Raw genomic sequence first — 13013 nt, forward strand, 5'->3', positions numbered from 1 at the left:
GCTTCTGCTTTCAGCAGCAGAAACAGAATAAAACTAGGCCATCAGACCTGTCTCTGTTTTTGCTCACCTGCAACGGCTTTTTTTGCGTTTCAGCTCTTCTGCGTATTTGGAACCGGATAAAGACCTGCCACAACCAGTAGTGCTCCACGCGATCACATACTTCTCTCTCAGTTATACTGCTCTCTCATACTCCTCCCTCTGACCTTCACTTGCGAAGTTCCAAACGAGAATTTTCTACAGTTTTTAGATATTGATTTCAAGTTCGGTGGGGATCACCTGCGTTGGCGGTACTCTCCACGTGTGCAGAAACGACTTTTACCATATCAGTCTGCACACCGTGAAATAATTAAAAGAAGCATTGTGAACTTATGGCTAGAATCTGCACTAGATAAATCGTGCGAACACGAAGAGGAGGGAAGTTGAGCGCACTGTGCGTCCGGAAGTTGCCCTCTACCTGCACACAGTCTCTCATAACGTGAAGAAAGTAGCGAAGAGGTTTGGGGTGCCGCTCGTTTTTTCGGCTCCGAAAAAGCTCGGCCAACTATGCCCTCGTATCTCCGATGAGGAGGCTACTAAAGCTGGATGCGGGAAAAAGCATACCAAGCCCCATGTACACTGCCAGTCAGGAGTGGTATATGAAATTCCACTGTCATGCGGAAAAGCCTATGACGGCTAGTCTGGCAGATGCGTCAACGATCGATTGAAGGAGCATGAAAGAAATTTTGACAATGATGAAGATGTTAACTTCGTTAAACATTGCAGGCCTTGCCAGGATTGTTCGCGCCGCCGCGGTGGCTCAGTGGCTATGGTGCTCGGCTGCTGTCCCAAAAGACGCGGGTTCGATCCCGGCCGCGGCAGCTGGAATTTCTTTGGAGGAGAAATTCTAGAGGCCCGTGTACTGTGCGATGTCAGTGCACGTTAAAGAACCCCAGGTGGTCGAAATTTCCGGAGCCCTTCACTACGGCGTCTCTCATAGCCTCAGTCGCTTTGGGACGTTAAACCCCATAAACCAACCAACCAACCAGGATTGTTCGCCGCATTTTGACGGTGCAAGGATTCTAGGAAAAAGCAAAGATCAAACTGCACGTGAACTACTGGAAGCTTGCCATATAAAGAAAAAGGGCGATTTTTGCGTAAGCGATAGTTCTATTCATTGGTACAAAGCAGAATATAATCTTTCCTCTGTCACATGGTAAGACGTATCTCACGGTGTGATAATCTGTTTTTTTGTTGACGGTGGCACGTGTACTTTCCTGCCCGCACATTCGCGGCGGAGCCTTTATATTTCCCATTGCTGGCCAAATAAAATAAAATCAGTTGTGAGTGCAGCGTTTGTCTGTGTCCTAGGTGTTTCTTCCTTTGTGCTCATCTTTTTTACACTGCAGTTATGTGGAAGCTCAGTTATCAGTTAACCATTATACGAGCATTAACAACTTTCCTCGTTTCTTTTCCCACCACAGTTGCTGTGCGCCGGCATCGTGGGCATCCTCGCAGTCTACAGCAACACAAACTACAAGAGCCAACAGAACCGCAAGCCCATCTTTGTTCTCAAGGTAAGGCATTCCGCACCTGCACAGGCGGGCGATTTTTCTCCTCTAAAGCCAGGTTAAAGCTTCCGTGTCGCATTTCGTGAAAACGGGCTGTTTTGCCCTGCATATTGCGGACGGCTGTCTTACCAAGTAGATGAGCGCACCTCGGTAATTCAGGGAAACCTGCCCTGCAGTCCTCAGTAATAAGCAACATGCCAACTAGTCACCATGCAAATATGCCGCTTTCACAAATAAAACCAGGCTAGTGGTTGTGAACTGAAACTGTTAACTGCAGCACAGACAGCCCTAAACGGAAAGATAAAACACAGCGAATCTCACAGAGCAACTTTATTTGCGATGAAGCAGTTCAATTTCTCTACGTCTATAGAATTGGCTGACGCGAAACTACGCGCACGACGGAAATCTACACAGCCGATGCTCTTGTTCCCTGTGTCGCTTGTACCAAAAGGAGAGGTCAGTAGATGTTACATCACTGGTGGCAACATTTCTTGTGAGTAAGGGATATGAAAGTTGTGAGATTAAAATTAACAATAACATCGTCCTTTCCATCTCTTTCTTTCGAAATAGCCAGTGGCCATGCACGTTCAGCCCGTGTGTATAGAACGAGCGTCTTCTGCTTCTTCGCGCTGTGTACGACGCGCTATAGTTGCCAACTCGCCCAGCTAGCTTCTCTTTGTTGGACGAGGTGGTGGAAAACGTTTGTTTGCTCTATCTTACAAGATTTTTTTTTGCGGCTTCAGCAGGAGTCTTCCATCGTATCATCAGGGTCGGTTCCCTAGTCCAGGGCTCCGCTGAGGGCAGCTGCCCTGCGTGCACGCCTGACTAGTCCTTGTCCGACTTTCAGGATGTCGCTGGATAGCATCCTCTCCCACTCTTCCGCACTCGGGTTTTCAATTATGGGTAGCTTGTTTATTTTCTGGCATGCCCATGTGGTATGGTATAATGTTGGTTTGTCTCCACACCACGGGCACTCGCTCTTGTACTGTGTGGGGTAGATTTTACTGAGGATGTTTAGGCACGGGAATGTTCCCGTTTGTAACTGTCGCCATGCTACGGCGTCTTCTCTATTGAGTTGTTTGTGCGGGGGCGGGTATTTTCGTCTGGTCCCTCTCTAGTAGTTAAGAATGTCTGTATAGCTTGGGCTACCGGCTCGGGTACCGCAGCGGTGTCGGGAATGTTGGATGCTCGGTTTGTTGCGTACCCTCGAGCTATCCTATCCGCCTCCTGATTTCCCGTAATGTCGGTATGCCCCGGCACCCAAACTATCATGTGTTTGGCCTGGTTGTTTTCGGTTCTGCCACTTCAGCGGAGAATGCTGAGCGCGCTGTGGCTGATTCTGCCGTGTGCAGCTTGTGGGTCGGTAAGTATTGTTAAGGATCTGTTGGATCGGTAGCCCTCCGCTGCCGCTAGAGCCACGGCTGCCTCTTCGGCCTCGACTACCGTACAGTTCCGGATTGACAGGCTGGTGATTTCTTTTAGGTCCGAATTGATCACCGTTGCCACTTTGCTTTTCTTGTGGTTTCCGTTACCAGTGTTTGTCGGACGTGCCCTTAGGGTGGGCACTCATAGCACCACTGTAACGCCCATAAAGATCTTAAACAGCATCTTTTCCAGCCGGGCTAGGTATTTCCACTTGTGTGGCGCTGTTGTCTTGAATGCATTGCGGCTGATCTTACAGAAAACACGCTATGGATGGAAGTTACAATCACTTAAGAGTGCTGCATGGTTACACCAGACGAGTATTTATATGGGTTGAGAAAAGGCTGTTACAATGCGCTTTACTTAACCCCCCCCCCACGCACACACACACACACAAAAAAAATGTTTGACAAAAAGATTGCCGACGATTACGTTGCTTGCGAATGCGAAATTTGAGCGCAGCTCATCAGCTGTTCGAGGTTCTCGATAGATTGAGGCAAAGAATTCGAGCAAGACATGTATGTACAATTACAGACTTGTTATTTTTCTCACATATTCCTTCTTCACGAAACCCTCCACTAACAGTTCTTGATTGTCATGAAGGAAGATTTGCGGACGGAGAAATAGACGGATATTTGCTCGACTTGCTGCACCAATGCCTGGTTCTCAAAGACGAGGTCTGTGGAAGTAGAGCAAGGTGTGTTGCTGGGCGAGTTGGTTGGGGTACATTTTGAGAAAAAACAGCGCTTGCAGACAAAGGAGCAGAACAAGAAGGACACACAACTGCGCTGCCAGAACAAGAAGGACACACAACAGCGCAGTTGTGTGTCCTTCTTGTTCTGGTCCTTTGCCTGCAAGCACTGTTTTTTCTCAACCTGTGGAAGTATTTAGCGAGGTTGTTGTTGCGACTGTAAGAAGGGCGAAAAGGAAAGTGCACGGGCCTGCCCACTGGCTCGGGCTGAGCTACAGTCACTGTCACGTGCGGACAGAGGATACTTGAAAGATGGGGGGGTAGTCACGAGCGAGAGGAGCGGGATGTTCTCCCGCATAAGTGGTAAGAAATTTCCGCTCGTCTTTATATCTACATTAAAGTCCCCACCTAGCTACCCTGGCAAGTGGCAGTAATGGTTGATTGCGAGAGTTCCCTCATCGTTTTCAGCGCTTACGCAGGCAGCCCACATCTCTCTCTCATTACCCCACGTACCTATAAGCGCGATTCAAGCGTCCAGTGACCCAGGGAGCCACTTATGCGCATTTCCTTTCCATAAATGATCGGAGTGTAAATCGTTGTCAACGCCAACGCCAATTAACACAACGAACGTCGACGGCCTGTGGCTTCAGCGCCGCGTTTCTGGCGAAACGTTGTCAATGCCAACGCATGCATACAGATCTGTCACTACCGCCATGTAGCTTGAAGCACGATTGAGGTGTCTACGGTTCCAAGAGAGCAGTTATGCGCCTTCCTTCTGGTTCAGGTGTCCACCGAGATGTGTGAGACAGATACTGCGCCATTTCCTTTACTCAAAAACCAATTTGCCAATTGTACCGTCTGCTTTTCATGCTCCCGCTCCATTGGTTTCGGCTTAAAGCACCTCTAAACGTCCACTGCTGGTTACAACGGACAACGGCGACGCCGGGAAACGCAGAAACGGGCGCCAAAGAGCTGCGCTCTCAAATGGCACGAGCTTAAAGCGTGGTGAAGTATCCATAAGGGTGTCCAGTGGCCGTACCTCGGCGGCATAGCACAAAAAGTCGGAACACACACACACACGCACGCACGCACGCGCGCACACACACACACAGTCGTATACGCACGCACAGTCGTGCGTGCGTACAAAACGTGTTTTGACCGAGGCACCACGTGCTGCGGACAAAGAATTTATTGGAAACTCCACTCCAATGGAATGTGTTTGCCTGTGCGTGTGTATGTTCCGGCATTTTATGCTACACCCGAAGCACGGCAACTGGACAGCCTTATGGATTGTGATTGGTGGTGCATTTTTGGCATTTTTTTTTAGGCGGGGGGTGTTTAACTCAGGCGCATTGTAATAGCGTTTTTCCAACGCTTATAAAATTCGCCTGGAACAATCATGTAGCACTATGAAGAACACGTTTTGGCGGACTAGTTGGTTAAGCATCTTGAATAAACAGCGCGAACGAAGACGAGCACAAGAGACAAGGAAACGGACGACACAGCTCTGTGTCGTCCGTTTCCTTGTCTTTTGTGCTCGTCTTCGTTCGCGCTGTTTATTCAAGATACTATGAAGAAGACTTGTCCCCAGTCTAAACTTCAGTAAACCCTTATGTTTTTAAGCGTGTGGTCTACTAAAGAGTGTGCGTGCGTGCGTGCGCGTGCGTGCGCGCGCGCGCGCGTGTGTGTGTGTGTGTTTGTGTGTGTGTGTGTGTGTGTGTGTGTGTGTGTGTGTGCGTGCGTGCGTGCGTGCGTGCGTGTGTGCGCGTGTGTGTGTGTGTGTGTGTGTGTCTGTGCGCGCGCGTGTGTGTGTGCGCGTGCGCGTGCGCGCACACGCAAAAAAACTACAGAGCACCTTGGTAAGCGCTAAGGCAGCTCGCCCGTCTCGTAACTTAGTGTTCCGCGGATCGATTCCTCGCTTTGGGCCCGTATTTTTTTCCCCAACGTTACGCAGAAAATGTAAATTTCTGCGTGTGTCAGCAACTTCAGGCCAGCTACCTTTCTATCACCTTAATAATGTCCCTCTAGATCCTGTTTCATCTTACAAATATCTTGGTATCCATATTACTAGCAACCTCAAATGGTCACTTCTTACGTGATTAATAATGCTAATCGCATGCCGGGATATCTAAAACGTAATTTCTCTGAGGCACCTTCTTCCCTAAAAGTACTGTTATATAAGTCACTGGTCCGCTCAAAGCTTGAGTATGCTGCAGCAGTGTGGGATCCCTTTCAACAAAACCTAATTCACTCATTAGCAGACACATACAAGCGCAAAAAAACACGTACAGAGAAGAGACTTGGACAACACGAGCGCTTTCAACTGAAGGTTTATTGATACACAAGCACAAACATATACACCTTGCTGCATGACGTTAAACTGACATCCCTGCCGACATCACGTGGCTGCTTCCAAAAACATTATTTCCTTTTTAGTCAATGTGATAGATGGTGCGCTGACGCAGGATGGACCGGCTTTTCTAATAAAATCTGCCTCTATTATCTGTCTCACATCCTGACAACTGTGTTTGGCCACAATCTTGCATGCGCTGAAGACAGGTTTGCATGGTTTCTCATTCTTTTCAGCACAATCATGACAATCTTCAGAAAGATTACCGTCTCTATAATTGCCTATCTTCCTCCTGTGTTCCAAAAATCTTTCATTCAGACATCGGCCAGTTTGACCGATGTACCTAGAGCCACACGATAGAGGAATTTCATAAATCACACCAGAAACACATGCTACAAAAGGATCCCGGTGCTTGATACCGCATGGTTCTTTAGGCTTTGGAAAAGGGTTAGTCAACTTGACTAGTTTTTCCAACTTCTCAGGCGGCGAGAACACTACTCTGACGTCACTGCGTTTCGCAATCTTCTTTAGGCGATGCGAGGTGTTGTGCAAATAGGGGATGACTACCGTTCTGTTTCCTCGTGTTGTCCTTGTCCAAGTTGTCCAAGTTGTCCAAGTCTCTTCTCTGTCCTTGTTTTTTTGCGCTTGTACGTGTCTGCTATGAACCAACTAGCCCAAAGGTCCGTGCTTCTCACTCATTAGGACTGGTCGAGAACGGTTCTGCTCGTTTTATTCTTTTTAATTATAACCGAACTTCCAGCATTTCTGCAATGAAACTAAACCTTAGCCTGCCATCTTTAGCATCAAGCCGTAAAGCCCTTAGACTTTCACCTACCTACCTACCTAGCTACCTACTAACCCACCCACCCACCTACCTACCTACCCACCCGCTCACCCACCCGCCCGCCCGCCTGCTTGCCCGTTCGTCTGTCTCCTCAGTGCCCGATGGTACTGCTTGGCCCCGTGACAGGATCACCTCACAGCCTTAAAGAACACCCTCCCACCCACCATGGAGCTCAGCACCCAATAGCTCCCAGCTATATTGAAGTCACAAACCGAACAAATGATCCTTCCAGTGCACCTGCAGTGCCATATTTTCCGACCATCGCTGAAGCATATGACCTAATCAACCAACGACAGACACCTGCCTCGCAAGACCACCGTCGGAGGATTCCGGCCAAAAATGCTTTACGGAATACACTGCCAAGATCTTCAGCGGACACCAGACTCCCCAGGGCAACTCCCAAGCGCCCTTACCGAGCTCTGCTCCCAAACGCACCACAAAGAGCACCGGATTGTACAGTGTCTCCATTCGCCACCAAACCACCCAGAGTTGCTGCGGCAACATGTCGGCGGCACCGTTATGACCACCGTTGCACCACCGGCGGCATGTCGTTGTTATCTGCTTTTATAATCAGTTACCTCTAAGTGATGAAATTTATGAAATATTCACGGATAACATCCTTTGACCAACACCAATAATTCCTTTATGCTCTTTGGTTTCAGTGCCTGTTCGCTTCTCTCATGTATAACGAGCCCTTCATTTCCCTTCTTTTTATACAGGGTCTGTTCTGAAAGTAGTAGGACTGGTTTTTTCCTGGGTGAACGGGCGGACGAGAGGTGGTCTGCGCGTGCAGGATCGTTGAAGGGGGATATTGGGAATGCTGGGGAAAATCGGCAGTCGGCTCTCGGCCGTTGAAGAGAGGAGGTCGCTTGTACTGTGAACCCCTGTCGAAACGTCTCGTCACGCAGAATTGTCGAGCGTTTACTGGATCACCGATACGCGATCAAATTTTGAGGAAATCTTGGTAAAACGGGCAAAGAGACTCACAACATGATTAAGGATGCCTTCGGTGACGCTTCCATGGGTAGATCAGGTGTTTTTTGAGTGGCACAAGCTTTTCCGAGAAGGTAAGGAAAGTGTGAAGGAAGACGACCACTACAGACGCCCTTAGACCAGCAAGACCAAAGAAAATGTCATATAAAGAGCTTTTCATATAAACAGCTCCGAACTTCGCGACAGTATTGGTTGGAAGACTTTAGCAACCCGAAGAAAAATCTTCAGGCTGAAGTTCTTGCACAGTATTTACAATGATTGTACCGGTATTAATAAAAACACTTATCTAAAGCAGCCATATTACATTTCGGAGAGACTCGATAACACGAAAAAGATTAATAGTTATAAATGCCGCATTAATGTATTTAAGTATTCGTTTTTCCCTAACACAATCCTGGGCTGGAATAAGCTTCCGAATGATGTGGTTTGTGCACCTGATTTCGAAAGTGCTGTTGAAGCGATAGTCTGATGTATTTTTTTTTAGTTTTTTCCATGTCTCGTGTGTTTACCAGCACTGTGCGATCACGCACACTAGTTGTAAACTCATTTAGTCTTCTTTTAATATGTTGTGTTATCCTTGCTGACATGTTTTCCAATATCTTCTTTGCATTTGTTATTGTATATAGTAATAACCTCCTACAATAATGCCTCATGGGCGCTGTAGGTACTTTGAATAAATAAATAAATAAATAAATAAATAAATAAATAAATAAAATAAAATAATATAAAATGTGTAGCGAGTGAAACATTTACTTAACAGTGATCGTAGAATGAGTATCAGAATGATTGCTGATGACTTGGGCATTCCTCAAACCGAAGTTTTTGAGATCGTGACAGGAAACTTATCCATGAGGAAAGCGTGCGCGAAGTTCGTGCCGGGAGTGTTGTCAGAGGAGGAAAAGGCCAACCGGTAGGATCTTCTTCATCATGTGAATGAGGACCCAGATTTTTGCCCAGCACAAGGCGGCAACGATGCCTCAGCCCCCCTACAGCCTCGACTTGGCCCCGCCAGACTTTTATCTATTCCCGAGAATAAAATCAGCGCTCGAGGGGAAACATCACGGATCGGTAGAGGTGGTTCAAAAGGCCGTGACGAGGGAGCTAAACAGCATTCATGTCCAGGCGTTCCTGGAGGCGTACGAAAACTGTAAAACTCATTGGCAGCAGCGTGTAGGTGTGGAAGGGTGCTACCTTGAAAAATTGTAATCGTTTGTACTATTCGCTTGAATAAATTTTGTTTAAAAAAATGAGTCCTACTACTTTCAGAACAGACCATGTATATATACGGGGTGTCCCAGCTAAGTGTTACCAAGCTTGTTAAAAAAACTCTGCCTCTCCCGTAAACGAGAGTAGAGTAAGCATGAAATGTTTACGGGCCTAATGTCATCTCGGTGGACACCCGAACCGCACCGTACAGGAAGGGAGGAACGCCACCACCCGTTCAGCGCGATGCCTTGCCGTTTGAACGCAAGGTTTTTTTGAGGAAAGGAAATGGCGCAGTAATTCTCTGCCATCTCGGTGGACACCCGAACTGCACCGTAAAGGAAGGGAGGAACGCCACCTCCCGTTCGGCGCGATGCCTTGCCCTTTGAACGCAGCGCTTCTCCCCCGGATCACGTATGACAACGAAGTGTAACGTGGCATTTATGTGCTTTTTGCACGCCTTATTAGAAATCGGAAATTATAATTCCGTGCATTATCAAACCCACAGCTCCACTGATATCTTGATAAACATTGAGAAGGCACTGGCAGCAGTTATTTTTTGTCTCGTTTGGAGACCAACCGGTGCTTGCATGCCGGTCGCGTAGGAGGGCTTAGAGAGTCTCGTTAAATCTCGTTAAGTCTCGTACGGTGCCCGGATGTTCTCGTTTCAGAGCCCGGATGACTGGAATTCAGTGCCCGGATGAGTGGATTTCAGTGCCCGGATGACGGGAATTCAGTGCCCGGATGACGGGAATTCAGTGCCCGGATGAGTGGATTTCAGTGCCCGGATGAGTGGATTTCAGTGCCCGGATGATGGCTCTAGGTCTCGGCGTGACGTCACCACACTCCCGACAACGGGGGCTAAAAGCATTTCATGCTTAAAAAGAGGAAGTTCCCCAGCCCCAGTGAGACTAACTGAGGATTGTTGGCAGTTTGCGGTAGTTTTTCATTATACAAAAGTAATTAATTAGAAGAGACTAATTAGTAGACTTTTTAATTATTGCTTTCAGTAAAAAAGTGTCAATGCAGGAGTTGTAGATCCCATAGAATTTGTGTCATCCCCTTTTTTCCTGTGTGTGTCTTTTCGCCATTCTGAACTTCAATCGAAAAATAACCGTTTGCCGTGTTTGCAACCAAGTACCACCTATACAGCTTTTTTTATTTGCATCGTGGTGGAGCAGCGCAAAGGACGGGACACAAGAAACAAGGAAAGACGTCCTTTGCGCTGCTCCACCACGATGCAACAGCACCAACTAGCCCAGCAACTTGCTCTTCTAAACTTTTTTTATTTGCCTTAAAACAAGCCCGTGAAATACAAAAAGAACCACGTGATAGGGAAGCAGTTTCAGCGCTCCCAAACGAACGGTCAAGCAACAACATCCGCTTATGTTTACAGCGCTGTCCCAAACGGCGTTCGGCGTTTTGAGATGGTGGCCAGGAACTGCTTATGCGTCATGGAAAGTAAGCGGGCGCTGCTTTCCAAGGAAGTGAAGCGCGGCTCGCATGGAGCGCTTTTTCATGAGAAACCTGGCCTCGAGTGATAGGCATGTGGCCGTGCCGCCGATCGTGCACCGTCACGCGCGGAAGAAGCGGTCGCCCTAGCGCCTATGCGATAGTTGCTGGCGTATATCCCGCAACCAACGCAAAACGCCGAACCCCGTTCGGGACAGCGTTGCAAAGATAAGCGAATGTCGCTGCTTGATCGGTCGTCTGGAAGCGCTGAAACTGCTACCCTGTCACGTGGTTCTTTTTCTATTTCGCGGGCTTTCTTTTAAGGCAAATAATTGAAGCTGTATCAGTGGTACTTATTTGTAAACGTGGCAAAAGGTTATTTTTCTATGGGATCTACAATTCTTGCGTTGACACTTTCTTCCTGAAGGCAATAATTAAAAAGTTAGCTAATTAGACTCTGCTAAATAATTACGTTTGCATAATAAAAAATGCTGCAGACTAGGACGAGCGACTGGCAACAACCCAAAGTTGGTCTCACTGGGGCTAGAGCAGTTCGTCCTTTTTATACGTTTGGTTACATTTAGCTGGGACGCCCTATATATATATATATATATATATATATATATATATATATATATATATATATATATATATATATATGTCTACATATCACTCTATATATCTATATATCTACATATCATATCACTACATATCACATATATATATATATATATATATATATATAGCAAACAAGGGAATGGGAATGAGGGGCTCGTTATAAACCATGAGAGAAGCCAACAGCCACAGAAACCAAGGGGCACAGCGGATTTTTTTAATTAATTTATTTATTTCGTGGTGTTGATCAATTTTTAATATTACTGAATATGTTATCGCTTAAAGCTAATTGATTAGAAAAGCAGAAGAAAAAACCAAGGGGCACAGGGCACATGCCGCCGGTGGGATCCGAACCCACGTCCTCCGAATTACGCGTCCGGTGCTCTACAGCTGAGCTACGGCGACGGCTGTCAAACCTTCTGCTTTCGTGGGGTATTTATGTTTACAAATAACCTAACCTTGGAAGTGTTCACCAGCGCCAGCCACGTTCTTAAGCGGCGGACGTAGCACGTCCTGAGTTACCGCTGATGTGCCGTAGAATGTCATCGAAAGGCGAGGTAGGAAGCCGTGTGAGAACCCTCTTATGCTTCCTATGGCATCAAGGCTGCCAGAACCGTGGCCCTCGCTAAGCAATTAAGCAAATAAGGGAATGGGAATGAGGGGCTCGTTATAAACATGAGAGAAGCCAACAGCCACAGAAACCAAGGGGCACAGGGGATTTTTTTAATTAATTTATCTATTTCCTGGTGTTGGTCAATTTATAATATTACTGAATATGTTATCGCTTAAAGCTAATTGATTAGAAAAGCAGAAGAAAAAACAACCACATGCCGGCGGTGGGATCCGAACCCACGTGCTCCGAATTACGCGTCCGGTGCTCTACCGCTGAGCTAGGGCGACGGCTGTCAAACCTTCTGCTTTCGTAGGGTATTTATGTTTACAAATAACCTAACCTTGGGAGTGTTCACCAGCGCCACCCACGTTCTTAAGCGGCGGACGTAGCACGTCCTGAGTTACCGCTGATGTGATGTAGAACGTCATCGAACGGCGAGAATGGAAGCTGTGTGAGAATCCTCTTATGCTTCCTATGGCATCAAGGCTGCCAGAACCGAGGCCCTCGCTAAGCAATTAAGCAAACAAGGGAATGGGAATGAGGGGCTCGTTATAAACATGAGAGAAGCCAACAGCCGCAGAAACCAAGGGGCACAGGGGATTTTTTTAATTAATTTATTTATTTCCTGGTGTTGATCAATTTATAATATTACTGAATATGTTATCGCTTAAAGCTAATTGATTGGAAAAGCAGAAGAAAAACAACCACATGCCGCCGGTGGGATCCGAACCTACGACCTCCGAATTACGCGTCCGGTGCTCTACCGTTGAGCTACGGCGACGGCTGCCAAACCTTCTGCTTTCGTGGCGTATTTATGTTTACAAATAACCTAACCTTTGGAGTGTTCACCAGCGCCACCCACGTTCTTAAGCGGCGGACGTAGCACGTCCTGAGTTACCGCTGATGTGACGTTAAACGTCATCGAACGGCGAGGGTGGAAGCTGTGTGAGAACCCTCTTCTGCTTCCTATGGCATCAAGGCTGCCAGAACCGAGGCCCTCGCTAAGCAATTAAGCAAACAAGGGAATGGGAATGAGGGGCTCGTTATAAACGTGAGAGAAGCCAACAGCCACAGAAACCAAGGGGCACAGGGGATTTTTTTAATTAATTTATTTATTTCGTGGTGTTGATCAATTTATAATATTACTGAATATGTTATCGCTTAAAGCTAATTGATTAGAAAAGCAGAAGTAAAAACAACCATATCCCGCCGGTTGGGATCCTAACCTACAGCCGTCGCCGTAGCTCAGCGGTAGAGCACCGGACGCGTAATTCGGAGGTCGT

The 13013-nt window shown here is 47.1% G+C and overlaps 1 protein-coding gene across 1 annotated transcript in view; it reads left to right on the plus strand.

Annotated features, from left to right (window-relative positions):
* Nucleotides 1-13013, plus strand: part of LOC149334684 (sarcospan-like) — a 106218-nt gene that overhangs the window by 62195 nt on the left and 31010 nt on the right. Inside the window, exon 3 of the mRNA XM_089555294.1 lies at nucleotides 1461-1553. Within this exon, the coding sequence (XP_089411420.1) occupies nucleotides 1461-1553 (93 nt within the window). The remainder of the gene's footprint in view (nucleotides 1-1460; nucleotides 1554-13013) is intronic.

The sequence above is a fragment of the Amblyomma mixtum genome, chromosome 8, assembly GCF_055824585.1.
Source record: "Amblyomma mixtum isolate Tamu chromosome 8, ASM5582458v1, whole genome shotgun sequence".
In the NCBI taxonomy this organism is placed as follows: domain Eukaryota; kingdom Metazoa; phylum Arthropoda; class Arachnida; order Ixodida; family Ixodidae; genus Amblyomma; species Amblyomma mixtum.